Source organism: Puma concolor, chromosome C2 (assembly GCF_028749965.1).
Source record: "Puma concolor isolate L17-30 chromosome C2, mPumCon1.1.hap2, whole genome shotgun sequence".
Lineage (NCBI taxonomy): Eukaryota > Metazoa > Chordata > Mammalia > Carnivora > Felidae > Puma > Puma concolor.
Genome location: NC_141675.1, coordinates 12,931,517 through 12,945,954, shown reverse-complemented (window position 1 = coordinate 12,945,954; position 14,438 = coordinate 12,931,517). Strand labels below are relative to the sequence as shown.

The 14,438-nt window shown below is 38.4% G+C and overlaps 1 protein-coding gene and 1 long non-coding RNA gene across 4 annotated transcripts in view; one reads left to right on the top strand and one right to left on the bottom strand.

Annotated features, from left to right (window-relative positions):
* The window catches only part of RBMS3 (RNA binding motif single stranded interacting protein 3), a 1,106,864-nt gene extending 1,097,031 nt beyond the window's left edge, over window positions 1–9,833 (top strand). For all 3 annotated transcript variants that reach the window (XM_086720584.1, XM_086720587.1, XM_086720585.1), the window contains one exon: window positions 3,349–9,833. In XM_086720584.1, the coding sequence (XP_086576710.1) occupies window positions 3,349–3,355 (7 nt within the window). In that variant the 3' untranslated portion in view covers window positions 3,356–9,833. The remainder of the gene's footprint in view (window positions 1–3,348) is intronic.
* Window positions 1–14,438, bottom strand: part of LOC147577102 (uncharacterized) — a 90,844-nt gene that overhangs the window by 59,179 nt on the left and 17,227 nt on the right. The gene's annotated exons all lie outside the window — the stretch shown is intronic.

Genomic DNA, 14,438 nt, shown 5'->3' with positions numbered 1-14,438 from the left:
TTTTTCTTTGTGCTATTCTTTGGACTAAGGCTTGAAAAGTATGTGTCTTCAAGCAAAGTTAAATTCTAATATGTAAAGTCTTTCCCACCTGCTGGTTGTCGCTCAACCCTTCTGAGCCTCCTTGTCCTCTTCTTTAGAGTGAGAGGTTAGATAAGTGTTCTCCAAAGAGTACAAATTAGGTTTCTAGCGCTGAGGGAGGATTTACCACCATTCCCAGGAGTTGGGGGTGGGGTGGTGCTCACAAGGAATGTTGGGAAGCACCCTCTAACCTAAGTGAAATGCTTTCTTAATTGCAGTTCTCTTCAAAGCCATGCAAATGCTAATGACCATGATCTCCTAGAGGGCCAGATAAATCAAATGTCTTACCTCCTATAAGATTAGAGAAGAGGCTGCACTTCCTACTTGGGAATTCTGAGTTTTTTTCACACATCTTAAATTATTAAAGGACTAAACAGAATGTTGTCAACATGATGATTATTTTGATACTAATTTAAAATATTGCATTCTTCCAAAAACAAGTTTGTTTTGATATTGAATACCCTTCTTTGTTGGTGCTTTACCCATAAATTTAGTTTACCTATGGGTAATCCAGTTAGTGGGAGCATACTTTGCAGTTTTCCCCAGACTCTGGACCATGGAATCCTTCTTTTCACATGGCATGCCATGAAACTAATCTGTCAGGAATGACCCTGGGGGCCACTGCATCATTAGATGATCCCTAAGACTTCTTCCACCTCTGAAATTTAGAATTCTAAGATTATGGTTTGCTACTTCCCAATCTATTCACTCTGCTTTCTTTGGGGGTGGGAGGTCAGGGAAGGATGAGAAGTTTCAAAATGACTCTGTGATCTTAAATTTAGCCAAACTCTAGTCTTCCAGCATTCACATTGACCTTAGAAGGCCCTCATCTCAACTTCAGTATGGCCGGTTCTTTTTATTCTTCAAGTTGCTCAGATTAACTGAACTGTCATGAACATCAGTTCCCTATACATTGTCAGTATATCAGTAGTGTGCAAATTATGTCCTTGATTACCATTCTTACATGCCCTTTAAGCTTGTAAATAATAATATATTCTATTTGCACAGCACTTTACAGTTTGCAAATAATTTTCCTACTCATTGTCATTTACATAAATTCCTCTGTATAAATTGCAACCCATGTTTTTTCTAAAAGAGCCTCACCATCCAACTTAAAATGTTATTGTTGCTAATGTTCACAACCTTGGAAATTTAGAAGCCTTCTCTTTTTATGGATATCAGTGCAATACATAAACATTATGTAAATGCACACTTTCACACCTCATCTAGGGCAGAGAAGATGGCCAGGAGTGAATTCGGTTCTATTAAATAGCAAACACCTTTTCCCTTCCAACTTCAGCTAGCAACCACAAAAATGCAAAGGACAACGATTTATTTCTCAGCATTTGTTTTCATGTAACAATGAGACTACTTTGTGGGAGGAGCTATTGAAAACATTTGTGTAAGATTATAAAACTTGAAAGTAACTATGGCCTAGTTCATAAAAATGGATGCTTCAAGGCCAGTGACATGACATACCTGAGCGGTGTGGGTGTTCTATGTCAATGTAGTCCAGACACCGTTCTGTTACAGAGATTCATGGTGAAGTAGGCATTTTCTGCTAAATGCCTAACAATACTAGAGTGGAAGGTGGGAGTGAGAGCAAAGAACCGACCCAAAAAACAAACAAAACACAAAACCAAACCAAAAAAAATAAAAAGTTTTGTTCCCAGAAAAGTTTTGTCCTAGATCATCCTAGTCTAATAGTCATATAGCTCAAGACATCCTTAAGGGCATTTTGTGAATTTGAATACAGCCCACTTGCTCGGAGCAAATACAGCCCTGCACCACACTACACAGCTTGGGGAACAGACCGTGGGTGGGAATTTAGCCCCCACAACCTACCCCACCCCCCCAGCCATCCATCTTGTATAATGAACAATTTGTAAAACCTTAGCAACCCTATGTTTTCTTACTAAGTTAAGCAACTGGGCATCAGAAGAACCTGCAAAGCACTGAGAAGGGGACTTCGTCTAAATGAAAACTAAAACTAAATCTAAAACTGTAGATACTTTTAAAAACCATTTTATAGCATGCCCCCTGAAATTATTTAACAAAACTCTAATCTGTGGGTGGAAGAACTAGGTGTAAGGGTGAACCCACTGGAAGACCAGGCCTGCAGTGTAGACGGGGCTGAAGCAGAGGTAATTATTTGGGCTGGGCTTGGCAAAGTGGCATATAGTAAAAAGGGTATTTCTCTAGTTAACCACCTATTATGTACGTACTATCTGTCAGATTCCTGGACAGTAAAAAGTAGAAATAGAATATAGTCCCTGTTTTCAAGAATTAAACATCTTTTTTTTTAAGTTTATTTTAAAGAGGGAGAGAGCAAGCGCAGGGGAGGGGGGCATAGAAAGAAGGGGCGGAGAATCAAAGCAGTATTTGTGCTGACAGAAGAGAGCCCAATGTGGGGATGCAGATCTCAAATTCACAAGCTGTGAGGTCATGACCTGAGCCAGAGTCGGACACTTAAACTACTGAGCCACCCAAGTGCCCCCTCAAGAGGCACTTGATGAGATAGCTGAGCAAGGAAGAAGAGGAGAAGAGGGAAAGTGGACAAAATCCATTACCTCTTAACTGTCTTATTTATTGGGCCAATAAGGCTATGTGAATATAGTTGGAGAATCCCAGGGGATAACACACAATCCACTGCTATATCTTGGGTACAGAGTAGGGGCTCACATATTTGTTGACAGAACTTGTGATGAATCCAATGAGACTTTTTTTTTTTAATGTTTATTTATTTTTTGAGAGACAGAGCATGAGTGGGGGGAGGGGCAGAGAGCGAGGGAGTCACAGATTCCAAAGCAGGCTCCAGGCTCTGATCTGTCAGCACAGAGCCTGAGGCAGGGCTCGAACTCATGAACCTTGAGCTGAACTTGGATGCTTAACCGACTGAGCCACCCAGGCACTCCCCAATGAGAGTTTTAAAGGGACAGAATTAAAGAGTTTCTGGGGTCCCTACAACATAAGCCAGGCATATGTTCTTCTGCACATGGAGAGTATCACTTATCTGGGTATATTTGTAATACTTAATACTTTAAATTGAAAGGTATTCTTCATCTCTTAGCCTTGATATTTAATGTGAACAAACTCTCTGGCTCAAATATATATTTGTATGACAGTGGCAGGATTTAAAACCTGTACAGTTTTCTGGATATTGAAAAAGCATGGTATCTTTTAAAGAGATCTCACTGGAAAAGAGCACACGCAAGGTGATTTCAAAGATGCTTTGTTGTAATGACCACTCTTACTCAATTGTTTCTACAGACCATAAACAAGACTGAAGAATGTTTGTCTGAAACTTTGCCTTGAATGAAGAAACTTCGTTGAACAGGAAGTTGGCTTCCAGTTTGCACAGGCGTCGATGGAATGCTTTTTTTTTTTTTAATTTTCTACTTTACCCAGTGAAAACAAAGTGTTTTTATGTGCTGTGCAAATGGTTCCTTCATGTGGTCTGACGGTTTATTTTTGCCATTTTTTTAATTAAAGGAAAAAATTCCAGAAGAGGAAACAAACAAAAACCAACAACAAAACAAAACATGGAAGGTTGACATTTTATCTGGAAGAACATTTGAATTCAGAACTTACCAGAAGATGTAGATAGATTTTTTTTTTATAAACAGAAAATCAGATGTCAAGAGGTGGGCAAAGCAGAAATGGAAACAAATTGTCTTCCTCTGTAATTAAGCTACTTTTCCTTTTCTCCTTTTTGTTTAAATCTAGTGGCTTGGTTTTTTATTTTATTTTTTTCTTAGAAATATTTAGGTAAGATTTATCTTGAATCTTAATTGCCTTAATTTTAAGGACGTCAAAGGCTCTCGAGGCAAGCTGTCAACGTCTTGTTAAAAAAAAATTTCAAGAAAGAATTGAAATATTGTGCCGGCTTTAACTGGTACAGAAGTTTAAGACTATGAGTTTTTAGGGTGAAAAAAAACTGTACAGTTTAAAAGAAAATGTTTTTCTTCATTTGAAGAAAATTTGTTGATAAAAGAAACCATGGCAACTGCAAGAATTGGGAAAATGCTGGGACTTTTCATGAACTTTGTCTTAAGTGTTGAATCATTCTAGAAGGCTAAAACATTTTACGGTAAAGTTATTAATGTTGGTTTAAAAACAACTGCATTAGAAATAATGCGTGTTTGGGGGGCAGAATGCAGATTTTTTTAATTTACAAAGCGTGATCGCTAGCAAAAGCATTAGTGCTTTTTATCTGCAGTCTTTTTTATGAGCTTTACAAAGTTTTTAGTCAGCTTTGCTTGTCACATTGCAAAACCTAGCTTAAGAGCATTAAAAAAAAACTTAAGTAGATAGGAGCTTATGGTCAAAAAGTGCAAAAAAACAAAAAAACAAAAAAACAAAAAAAGCAATAGATAGAGAAATTGTTGACAATTTCTGTAGTCTTTCCTAGTTGTGATCAAATTCAGCCTATGGATGGCCTATTTTATACCAAAGATGAAGTGGCACCCTATTGCAGTCCAGAAGATAGAGGTTGTTCTCCTTTTCTTCTCTTTTCTTTTTAAAATTTTATTTGACCTACATGGCCGGACCAGTTCTTACTTTGTTGTTTGTTTAAACTACCTTCCACTGGTGTTTTACATACTGCAAAACAAAACAAAAAGGGGTTTTGTTTGTGTTTTTCCTTTTAATATGCATTTGTTGATAATACGCAGACGCTTGCACCTGCTGTGTTCAGCGGTTTGAGCATGAAGAGTTCTGGATACAAACTGACAGAGCCAAATGGCTGTATATTCATTCCATGAGCTTTTTTGGTTCCTTACTAGCTCTCTTGAGTCATGACACCTGTATTGATGGCCACCAGTAAGCTGAGACACTTGATTAACAGGTTGAAATTCCTTTATGTGAACACTCAACTAAAGATACTTCCCGAACTGGTCTGAAAGTCACTTGTCAAAAAAGCGTAGTGATATTCTGTGAAGTGATGAGTGGTCTCCTGAAAAGGTCTCACTGTATTTGTAATTATAGTCTTCCTTCTCAAGTCCAACACCTCTAGGTTTTATCTTCTCACCTCAGTCTTTGTTATTTGCCATGAACAGCCACCTTGATTCTGCAATTGGGGAGGGGATATCTTCTTTTTGCCTCCTTTCATTGTATTCCCATACCCTGGTGTTGTCAGAAGAAGGACAAAAACAGACCTTTTTATTTCAATTTAACTCTCTGAGGCAAGTAGAACCGATAAGATTGAGGATTCTATTAGTGGAATTTAGGTAAGCTTTTACAATGCTAGTTGACAATCAAGAAATTGTATGATTTATATTAATAAGAACCAAAAGAGTTGGGTTTGATCAATCATTAAAGCCAAAGGAGATATATTTGCATTGAAGATGATGCAAAACTTTGCCTAAAATGAATTGAGTTAACAAACATCTTGGCATATTTGACTCATGGAACCCATGTTCAACCTGTTATGGTTTTACCTGAGATTAAGACCAATGGAACTTTGTTCACTGAACCATGCACTAGAATTGCTTCCCGAATGGATCATTAGAATCAAATAGGTGAAAGTCTTTTCACAAATTAAGTCAAGAGAACCTGTCTTAGTCCAGAAAGAGGAGGGAAATGCATTAAGTGCACGGTAAAAGAAAACAGGGTAGGCTTTTAAAGATGAAAAAAGCTTTAAAAGGCAAATCATATCCCCGTTAGGTCAATAGCAGTAATGAGTTTGGCTTGTATGACATTGTCAATATTCCACTATTTATGATCTGTTAACAGAGGCCTCGTGCTGAAATGGGCCCGTTTCTCTTATTTGAAACCCCATGAATTAGAAGCTTGAGTCTAGGGAGTGACTCCCTATCTTTGCAGTCAAATTAGAGGCAAAAATGTATCCAAGAAAATGTAGCATGTGCTACAGAGAAATTCCATCTGGTGACACCCATCCTTGATGGTTTTCCATGCTTTAGAGAGAATCCTAGATTTATACTTTCTTCTGTTCCATCCTTCAGCTTCTCATGTATTTCAAGGGTGGCACTTAAGTTTTACCTTTGAGAAGTGGGCCCCTGAGTTACAGGGGGTAAAAGCGAACATGTGTAGCAACTGTGTTTTTTTGTTTCTCTTTTTCAGTCTCTGAACTCTTTGTATAAATAAGGATTATCCTGGGCATAATTCATTTGAATATGAAACCAACATGCTTTCTTTTGTTTCTGTAAAAAACAAAAAAAAACAAAAAAAAAACAAAAAAAAAACCTTAATGTGATACAAAGAAAGTCTCATTTACGCAATCAACAATGAGGCTAAGAGGTAGCTACCATGTGGCTGATGAATGTGCCTAGGTAACTTCCTGTTTCTATTCAAAACTACTGCTTTATTTATACATTAAGAAACATTTTTTTCAACTATGAAATTTCAATGATCTCAATTTTTTTAAGCCACTTCAGGCACAAGGAAATTACCTGTCATTTTATGTCCATGTGTGTTTTATGTTTGGATTTTTTATATCATGCCATTCTAGGAAATATCTTATTTCAAACCAAAAAGAAAAAAAAAAAAGAAGAAGGAAAAATGACACATGTTCAAATTTGCATCTGTCATCCTACCTATAATTGTTTTAAGAGTCAAGTCTGGGGGAATAAAAAAAAAGCATCAACAGGTAAGCAGCATTATATTCTATGAAAAATAAAACAAACCAAAATATGTGTTCAATACATGCAGACATCAGAATCCTAATTTCATCAGCAATCTATATTGTGATTTTAATCCTATTTAGGACTCTATTTTTTTTTTTTAAGTGTTCTAGCTCATCAGATTCCCAAACATTTATTCAGATACTAACATTTTTCCTTTCAACTTAATTGCCAAGACTTCTAAACATCAGGAAACAAACCAAAGCCACAGTCCAAATGGGATAAATGTTATCTTACCCAAACTCTACTTACATGGTCAGGGGAGCAGTGGGTTTTCTTTTAATAATGATAAGGTCTTGTCAGGGAGACAGATTATGCATAGTGATTCAATACATGGCCATGTCTTCTGAAGACGTCTTAGACCCTATGTAACCTAAAAGTAACGGGAGCAGGTGCTGGTGACTGTCCAAGACTGGCACGTCTTGATTATTGCAAGTGACATAATATTCTCAAAACAAAAATCATCTACTGACTTCAGTCTGGCCAGGGTTAGTTTGTCTCCTTGTCTCCATGCTTCACTTGAATCAATTCTTCCTGTGAGTTTAAAAGATCTGCCACATTCGACAGCATATAAGACTCACTTCCACCCATTCTAGTGAAAAACCCCATGGTATTAAAAGCACTCATGTTAGAGATGGAAGGCTGAGAGCAGAAGAAGGTTGGATGGAGCAGGAAGTTCACTGTTAGTGCAGAATACATCAACCCCTCGCAACACTGCATTACAATCATTTCAATTCATACGTGACAAAAAAATAATAGATTTTTTCCTAAAAAAATTTTTTATTTGAATATTTTGGATGTCTATATATACCTCTATGTCTTTTACAGCAGCCTAAACTCCCCATTAATGAAGAGGAAGCTTCGATTTAAATAGCATTTTTTCAGTCTTCATAACTCAGAAGTTTCAATGGACTGTCTAGACAGATTACAATGTTAGTAGGAAACTAAAAATACATTTGACAATTCAGTTTCATTCTTAATTTGCATGTAGAAGCCACTACAGATGAGCTGATCAGCAGAGAGAAATTCTTAAGTGAGTTTCAGCGATACGTGTTTTTAGATTGTTATAAAATCAAATAAAGGGTAATATTTATGTACACGTACAAGCAACATTCAGCACATTTGAGGAGTCACACTTCATAACAAAGTTTAAACATGTCACACATAGAGCCTTGAGCTACATTATCTTGTCCACAGTAGGGAGTGAAGGATGAGATTTTGTTTTTTTGTACCGTTGTGGCTGGCATCCTTCAGAATTTTGAGCTCACGGAGACTGATGGCATATCACTCCAATCTGAGGGACTAACGGAATTCAAACAGGCTCATTGACTCTGTACACAGTACCCTTCCTATGGCAGAGTGATAATGGGATCTCAGTAATGAATCAGTTTGTTACACATGACATCCACTGTGGCACTGGAAGACGGTAGAGTCTAACTCAAATTAATGTTTCCTACCCAATATTCTTAAATATGAAATCAGTCCCTTAATTCAAGCACGCTTGGTCATAGCTGTCCTTTGTGGCCTGTACAGAGTTCAGGAAAGTACAAAGCTAAACACAAGACTCGTGTGTGGCCCCAGGACCTTTTCTGATGTGACAAGGGAGCTCACCCCAGATTGGTGGCTTCTTTTTATCTTTGGTGCCATCCTCCGTACATATGCTCCCTGTCACACACACAAAAAAGATGGATAGCTTCTCAATAGTCCTTTCTTTGTATTGCTGGAAGGGAAAACGAACATTCTAAGAAAAGCTTCTTCCACTCAGGAAGCTTTAAAGCTGGAGGAGAGCTGAGATCGAGCTTGGAGTCTGTGGAAAGAACCTCAAGGCCACTGAGTCACACTTCTCTTCCACTTTATTCACTGCAGTTAACTTCCCTGATAACTGAGTCTTGCAGAAATACAATCACTCTCAATTTTAGAAGGGCTGTCTACCCTGTAGGTTGGTTCTGTCTTCTCAACTATTAAGGTCTTGGGCTCTCTTTCCTTTTATTAACATTTTACCCTGCAGGTGGAAGAGAAACATTTGGAAATCAAATTCAAATCAGTCTGTTTCTTTGTTAAGTATTGATATACTGAAGGAATTTAAAATAATTGGTAAAACCATCAGTGTACTATAGACCGTGGAGTTTTATTATCCGTAAGTCTCTTTTCCATCCACCACAAATAATTGAGAGTTGGCTGTATTGTTGCAAATGCAAAGGGGAGAAAAAACAACAACAACAACAACAACTGTAGCAAAGTATTTAGCTTCTCTCAAAAGAAAGCTGTTTTGGTTTCGTTCAGTATTGAAATTTTAACCAGATGAAAAGGTCAACTCCAAATTGAGTTATGAGAATACAATAGCATCTCTTGGTTAAATATACACTCATCCCTATTTTAAATCTTTGGCAAAAAAAAAAAAAAAAAAAAAAAAGGAATCATTCTGTTATTTTTTTTTATTTTGCATCACTGTAATAAGGCTGAATGATCTTGACACTCCAGTGGATTTTTTTCTGATCATTTCAAATTTAAGTAGTGTCCAAAGTGTAACTTTAGTGTTATGCTTTGTATTAATCCTCTGGTCTTAGATTATTGAGAAAGATGCTCTGTCCTCCTCCCCAAAACGTTTCATTTCCTCATATATGGAAAAATGAGTTATTTCATACTTTTCAGGAACTATAAAAACTATTTCAAAGAGACGCTTGAAAAAGTTTTCTCCATTCTGGAAATTAATTCTTCCATTGATTTGAAAAGAAGTGGAATATAATTGGAACCTTAATTTAAAAAAATACATGTAAAAGTGTACTTGCTATAAAATACCCAGTTTCTTTAAAAAATATGGGACACAGCTTCTTTTAAAACCCTTGTTTTAGGCCATATTTGACTTCATGGAATTTCTGAAACATCATTCAATTCTGACTTTATTTAAGAGCATTTTGTACTGCTGTCTCTGTCATGGAAAGTTCTGTAATTCTATGGTGTTTCCGGTTTTATTTTTAATTTTTTCATCTGTACCACAGTCAAATTAGCTACCATTTCCCCCATTCCTTGGGCTTTCTGTAGATCAGTGGATGTTAGGTTTAAACTTCTGTTTTCTTTGATGAAGCTTTCAATAAAAAATGAAAATAAAATCAATCAAGAAGACTGTTGTGTTTTTCTTCACTGTTCCAGAGATGGGTTACAGTAAGGACTGTTGAGAGGGAGCAGTCTCAATTGGGGATTCTGCTGGATTCCAGCAGAATGCCTAAAACAGAACATCCCTGGTAACAAAAAAAAATGAAAGAGGAAGGAGCATTCTATTCATGCGACCGAATGAGAAAATCCCTACTCAGGGGCTTGGCCGGGGGCGGGGGGACCATTTAGGTCTTCCTAACCTCACACACTTTTCCTGCTCTGCTTTAGAGGTAGTCCAGTTCTTGTCTCCAAACATTCTTGCCATCTGCCAACTACCTGGTGCATTTTTTGTCCAGGCCAGGAGATACAGAGTTACACATAATAAATTCCTTTTGACATCTGCGGTTCGTATCCCTACAATGATTAAATCCAGGTCAATCAAGATCAAAAGTGTCCAGGGGAACCTGGGTGGCTCAGTCAGTTAAGCATCTGTAAGCATCTGACTTCAGCCCAGGTCATGATCTCATGGTTCATGAGTTCGAGCCCTGTGTCTGGCTCTTCGCTGAGACCCTGGAGCCTGGACACTGCTATATCTATGTCTATGTCTCCCTCTCTTTCTCTGCCCCTCCCCCACTTGTGCTCGCTCGCTCTCTTTCTCTCAAAAATAAATAAACATTAAAAAAATAGGGGCACCTGGGGGGCTCAGTCAGTTAAGCGGCCGACTTCAGCTCAGGTCATGATCTCACCCTTGGCGAGTTACAGCCCCGCATCGTGCTCTGTGCTGACAGCTTGGAGCCTGCAGCCTGCTTCAGATTCTGTGTCTTCTCTCTCTCTCTTCCTCCCCTGCTCACACTCTGTCTCTCAAAAATTAATAAAGATCAAAAAAAATTCTTTAAAAAAATTCTTTTTTAAAAAGTGTTCATTTCTCACATGATGGAGAACACTGGTGAGCAAATAGCAGAATCATCTAAGCTAACCTATTCAAGGGCCACAAATATTGCGTGCTGTAATACATATCTGCTGTTGTTCGAGAATACCTAATTCTACAGAACACAAGGAAACAAGGGAGTTAAATGAAATTCATACAATGTGTTAAACACAGCAAATGAAGTAAATATAAAACAGACCTTAAGACATAAAATAAGTAAGGTATGTGAGCATGAACAAAAATAGAAATGGAAACATCAAGGAAACACTATATATTTATGATGCACTAAATATACATGAAGTACCATGTATTCATGATACACTAAATATACATAAGAAATATGAGGCACTCAATATTTTTGAGGTCTTAATCTAGTCACCCTCGGGCACAGATAGCAGCCTATCAGGCTAATCGGTGAAATTTCAATTACCTGCCCTTGCTTCTTTCAGATGGAGCCTATTTCACCAGCTTCTTCCTTCTGTGGCCTGCCTTGCAACATACAATCAGTGGAGAAGGATGATGTAGTGGAGGGAGAGGTGGGATATATGAACACTGCAGAACTCTTTCATTTAATGTTTATTTATTTATTTTGAGAGAGACAGAGCACAAGCAAGGGAGGAGCAGAGAGACAGAGAGAGAATCCCAAGCTGTCTCGATGCTGCCAGCACAAAGCCCGACTCGGGGCTCGATCCTACAGAGTACAAACTCATGACCTGAGCCAAAACCAAGAGTCGGACGCTTAACTGACTGACCCACCCAGGTGCCCCTGAACATTGCAGAACTTTTAACTCTGTGGCCTTCCACTCCTCTTGAACCCTATCCTCAATGAGTTAACCTTACCCATGGCTTTCCTCTTGCTTCTTGCCATGGGTTTTTAATGGATTTAATAAGCCCTTGCTTTCAGCATTTGACCTGTGAACCTTTCTGTTCTGTGACCTCTAGTATAACTTGCATGACAATGTACACGAAGGCTCCTACTGCATCAAGGTCATTTCCCATATGACATCTTCATACTTTATACTCTAAGCATCCAAGAGAGGATATGGAAAAAGATAATGAACCAGTGTCAGGATCTAAGAATGTATTGCATATATACTTTTCCCTGTATGAGTAGCAGTTCATGTTGTACTTCTTGGCAGAAGAAGAAGCTGGAAGAGAAACCTACAAGAATGGAATTATTGGAGAGTATAAGAAAATAAGAATGGAATGAAGACCTTTAAATTAATTTTACTTATGTTCCATCAGAGTTCTTTTTAGAGCATAATTCTTTTTTTATTTTTTTTTAAGTTTATTTATTTATTTTGAGAGACAGTGTGCATGCAGGGGAGGGGCAGAGAGAGAGGGAGAGAGAATCTGCACTGTCAGAGCAGAGCCCTAGGTGGGGCTCGAACTCACAAATGGTCAGATCATGAGAAGAGTCAAAGTCAAGAGTCTGACAATTAAATGACTGAGCCACCCAGGTGGCCCGCAATGGTTCCTTTTTGTTTTTTGTTTGTTTTTTAGGAATGACAGATTTTGAAGAAGATAATAATACCAGCACCACTACCTGTATGCACAAAATGTTCACTTCAAATTGCAGGATACTTGGGAACTTCCTGAAAAGTATGCTGAAGAATCCTTGGTTTCAAAACATAAAGATAAGAGAAAAAAAGACCAGAGAGTGAAGAAACAAGCTACATTTATAATGGTGTCCCTGGTGTATTAAATAACCATGATTTTTTTTTACCTCATATCTATGTATTTTATAGTTTACAAATTATAAACTTTATAACTTATTCTAAGAAGTGAGTGTTCCTCCAATTCTCAACAATTTCAATGAAACTGACAGTCTATAGTGCTTTTTTGTAAAGGAATGCTGAGAAAGATAATTCTTTTCTCTGATTTCCAAAGTTAGTGAAGTGAAAAGTAATATAGCTCACACTTGATCTCAGAAGATGGGTTATGTTTGGATTTTCAGTAAGTGAAAATTATTCACAATAATGATGAAAAAGTCTTCCATATATCAAAAGGCTATCTTTTCATTTAAATCCTCAGAAATGGGGGGAGCTTCCTACCGTCTCAAGAATTTTCTCCTACCCTTAGGACGTTGCAGGTTACTCTTGTGATAAAGCAGTCACCAGGTGGCACTGTGGAATTAGTCTCCAGTGGATTCCACACCCACACCCCAGTCCCCTCATTCCTACCAGAACCAATGACATGAGGTATGGCTGTAAGAGCAAGAGTCCCCATCACTGAACCTTTGTTCTGTGCCAGGATCTGTGCCACACGCCCCACATACTTGAGGTCACACAACCCTCACAAGACTGCTCTGCAGTAGGTGCTGCCACTGCCTCCATTTTCCAGATGAGGCTTAGAACGTTAGATGATCTAACCATGGACTTACATCTAGGAAGGGCTAGAGTATGCTTTTAAAAACAGATCCAGGGGGCCTGGGTGGCTCAGTCAGTTGTGTCCAACTTTTGATTTCGGTTCAGGTCATGATCTCGTGGTTTGTGGGTTCCAGCCCCACATCAGACTCTGTGCTGACAGCATAGAGCCTGCTTGTGATTCTCTCCCTCTCTCTCTCTCTCTCTGCCCCTCCCCCACTTGCACACATGTGTTCTTTCTCTCAAAATAATACATAAATGTTAAAAAAATTAAACAGATCCAAACTCTTAACCCCTGAGTTCTAAGGTCTCCTCTTCTACAATGACTTTGGGAAATGCCAATGTGAGAGGTAATTTTCTTCCCATTTTTTTTTCAAATGTTTATCTTACATGGCCTGGTATTTTGTCATTTCTGTGGAAGAGGACATTGGGCGTTCATTCTAATCACTTTGGTCACAGAAACCCAACACAATTCACATTTTCCATCCCAGAAATAACTTGCTGTTTCAATCATCTCTGTGATTTGTTCTGGAAAGAAAGGATCTAGCTACCAAATAGATAGGCATAACTTTTCATGGATTCATTCATTTAACAGTCCCTGGCACATGGACACTCCATAAATATTTTAATGATAAATAGAAAAGACATGGTTCTTGTCTACAAGGATGTCACATTCTAGTAGGTTCTGGTTTATGACAACATTTTAGCATGGAATAAGATCAGGGAATTATTTGAGCATTACGTTTAATCTTCCCATGGCTTGATGCAAAGTAGACGGAAAACTTCCTGATATGAACACAGTCATACCTTCTCCCATCCACACACATGGAAGGTCTTCTAACACCCTTGCTGTTGCCTCTCCCCTAATTTGGTTCCTCAGTAGAGTGGCTGAAAATTTTACTGTTACCCTTTCCCCAAATCATCTGGGCCATTCAACTCTTTTCACATCAAGGAGAATGGAATCTGCCATTCTGAGCTGCTTATAAATCTAGTAGCATCTATTATTTATGACCACTGATCTTTCCACAATCATGCAAGACAGGTGCTGCCTCTTTCTTTCTTTCTTTCTTTCTTTCTTTCTTTCTTTCTTTCAAGAGCAAGTGGGGGAGAGGGGCAGAAGGTGAGGGAGGGAGAGGGAGAGAGAATCTCAAGCAGACTCCATGCTCTGCATGGAACCCAATGCGGGACTCATTCCCATGACCCTGGGATCATGACCTGAGCCAAAATCAACAGTCAGATGCTGAACCAACTGAGCCACCAGGTGCCTTGGTCCTGCCACATTTTAAACCTGAGGGAATTGGGGCTTTGAAAAGTTACATGACTTGGCCATGT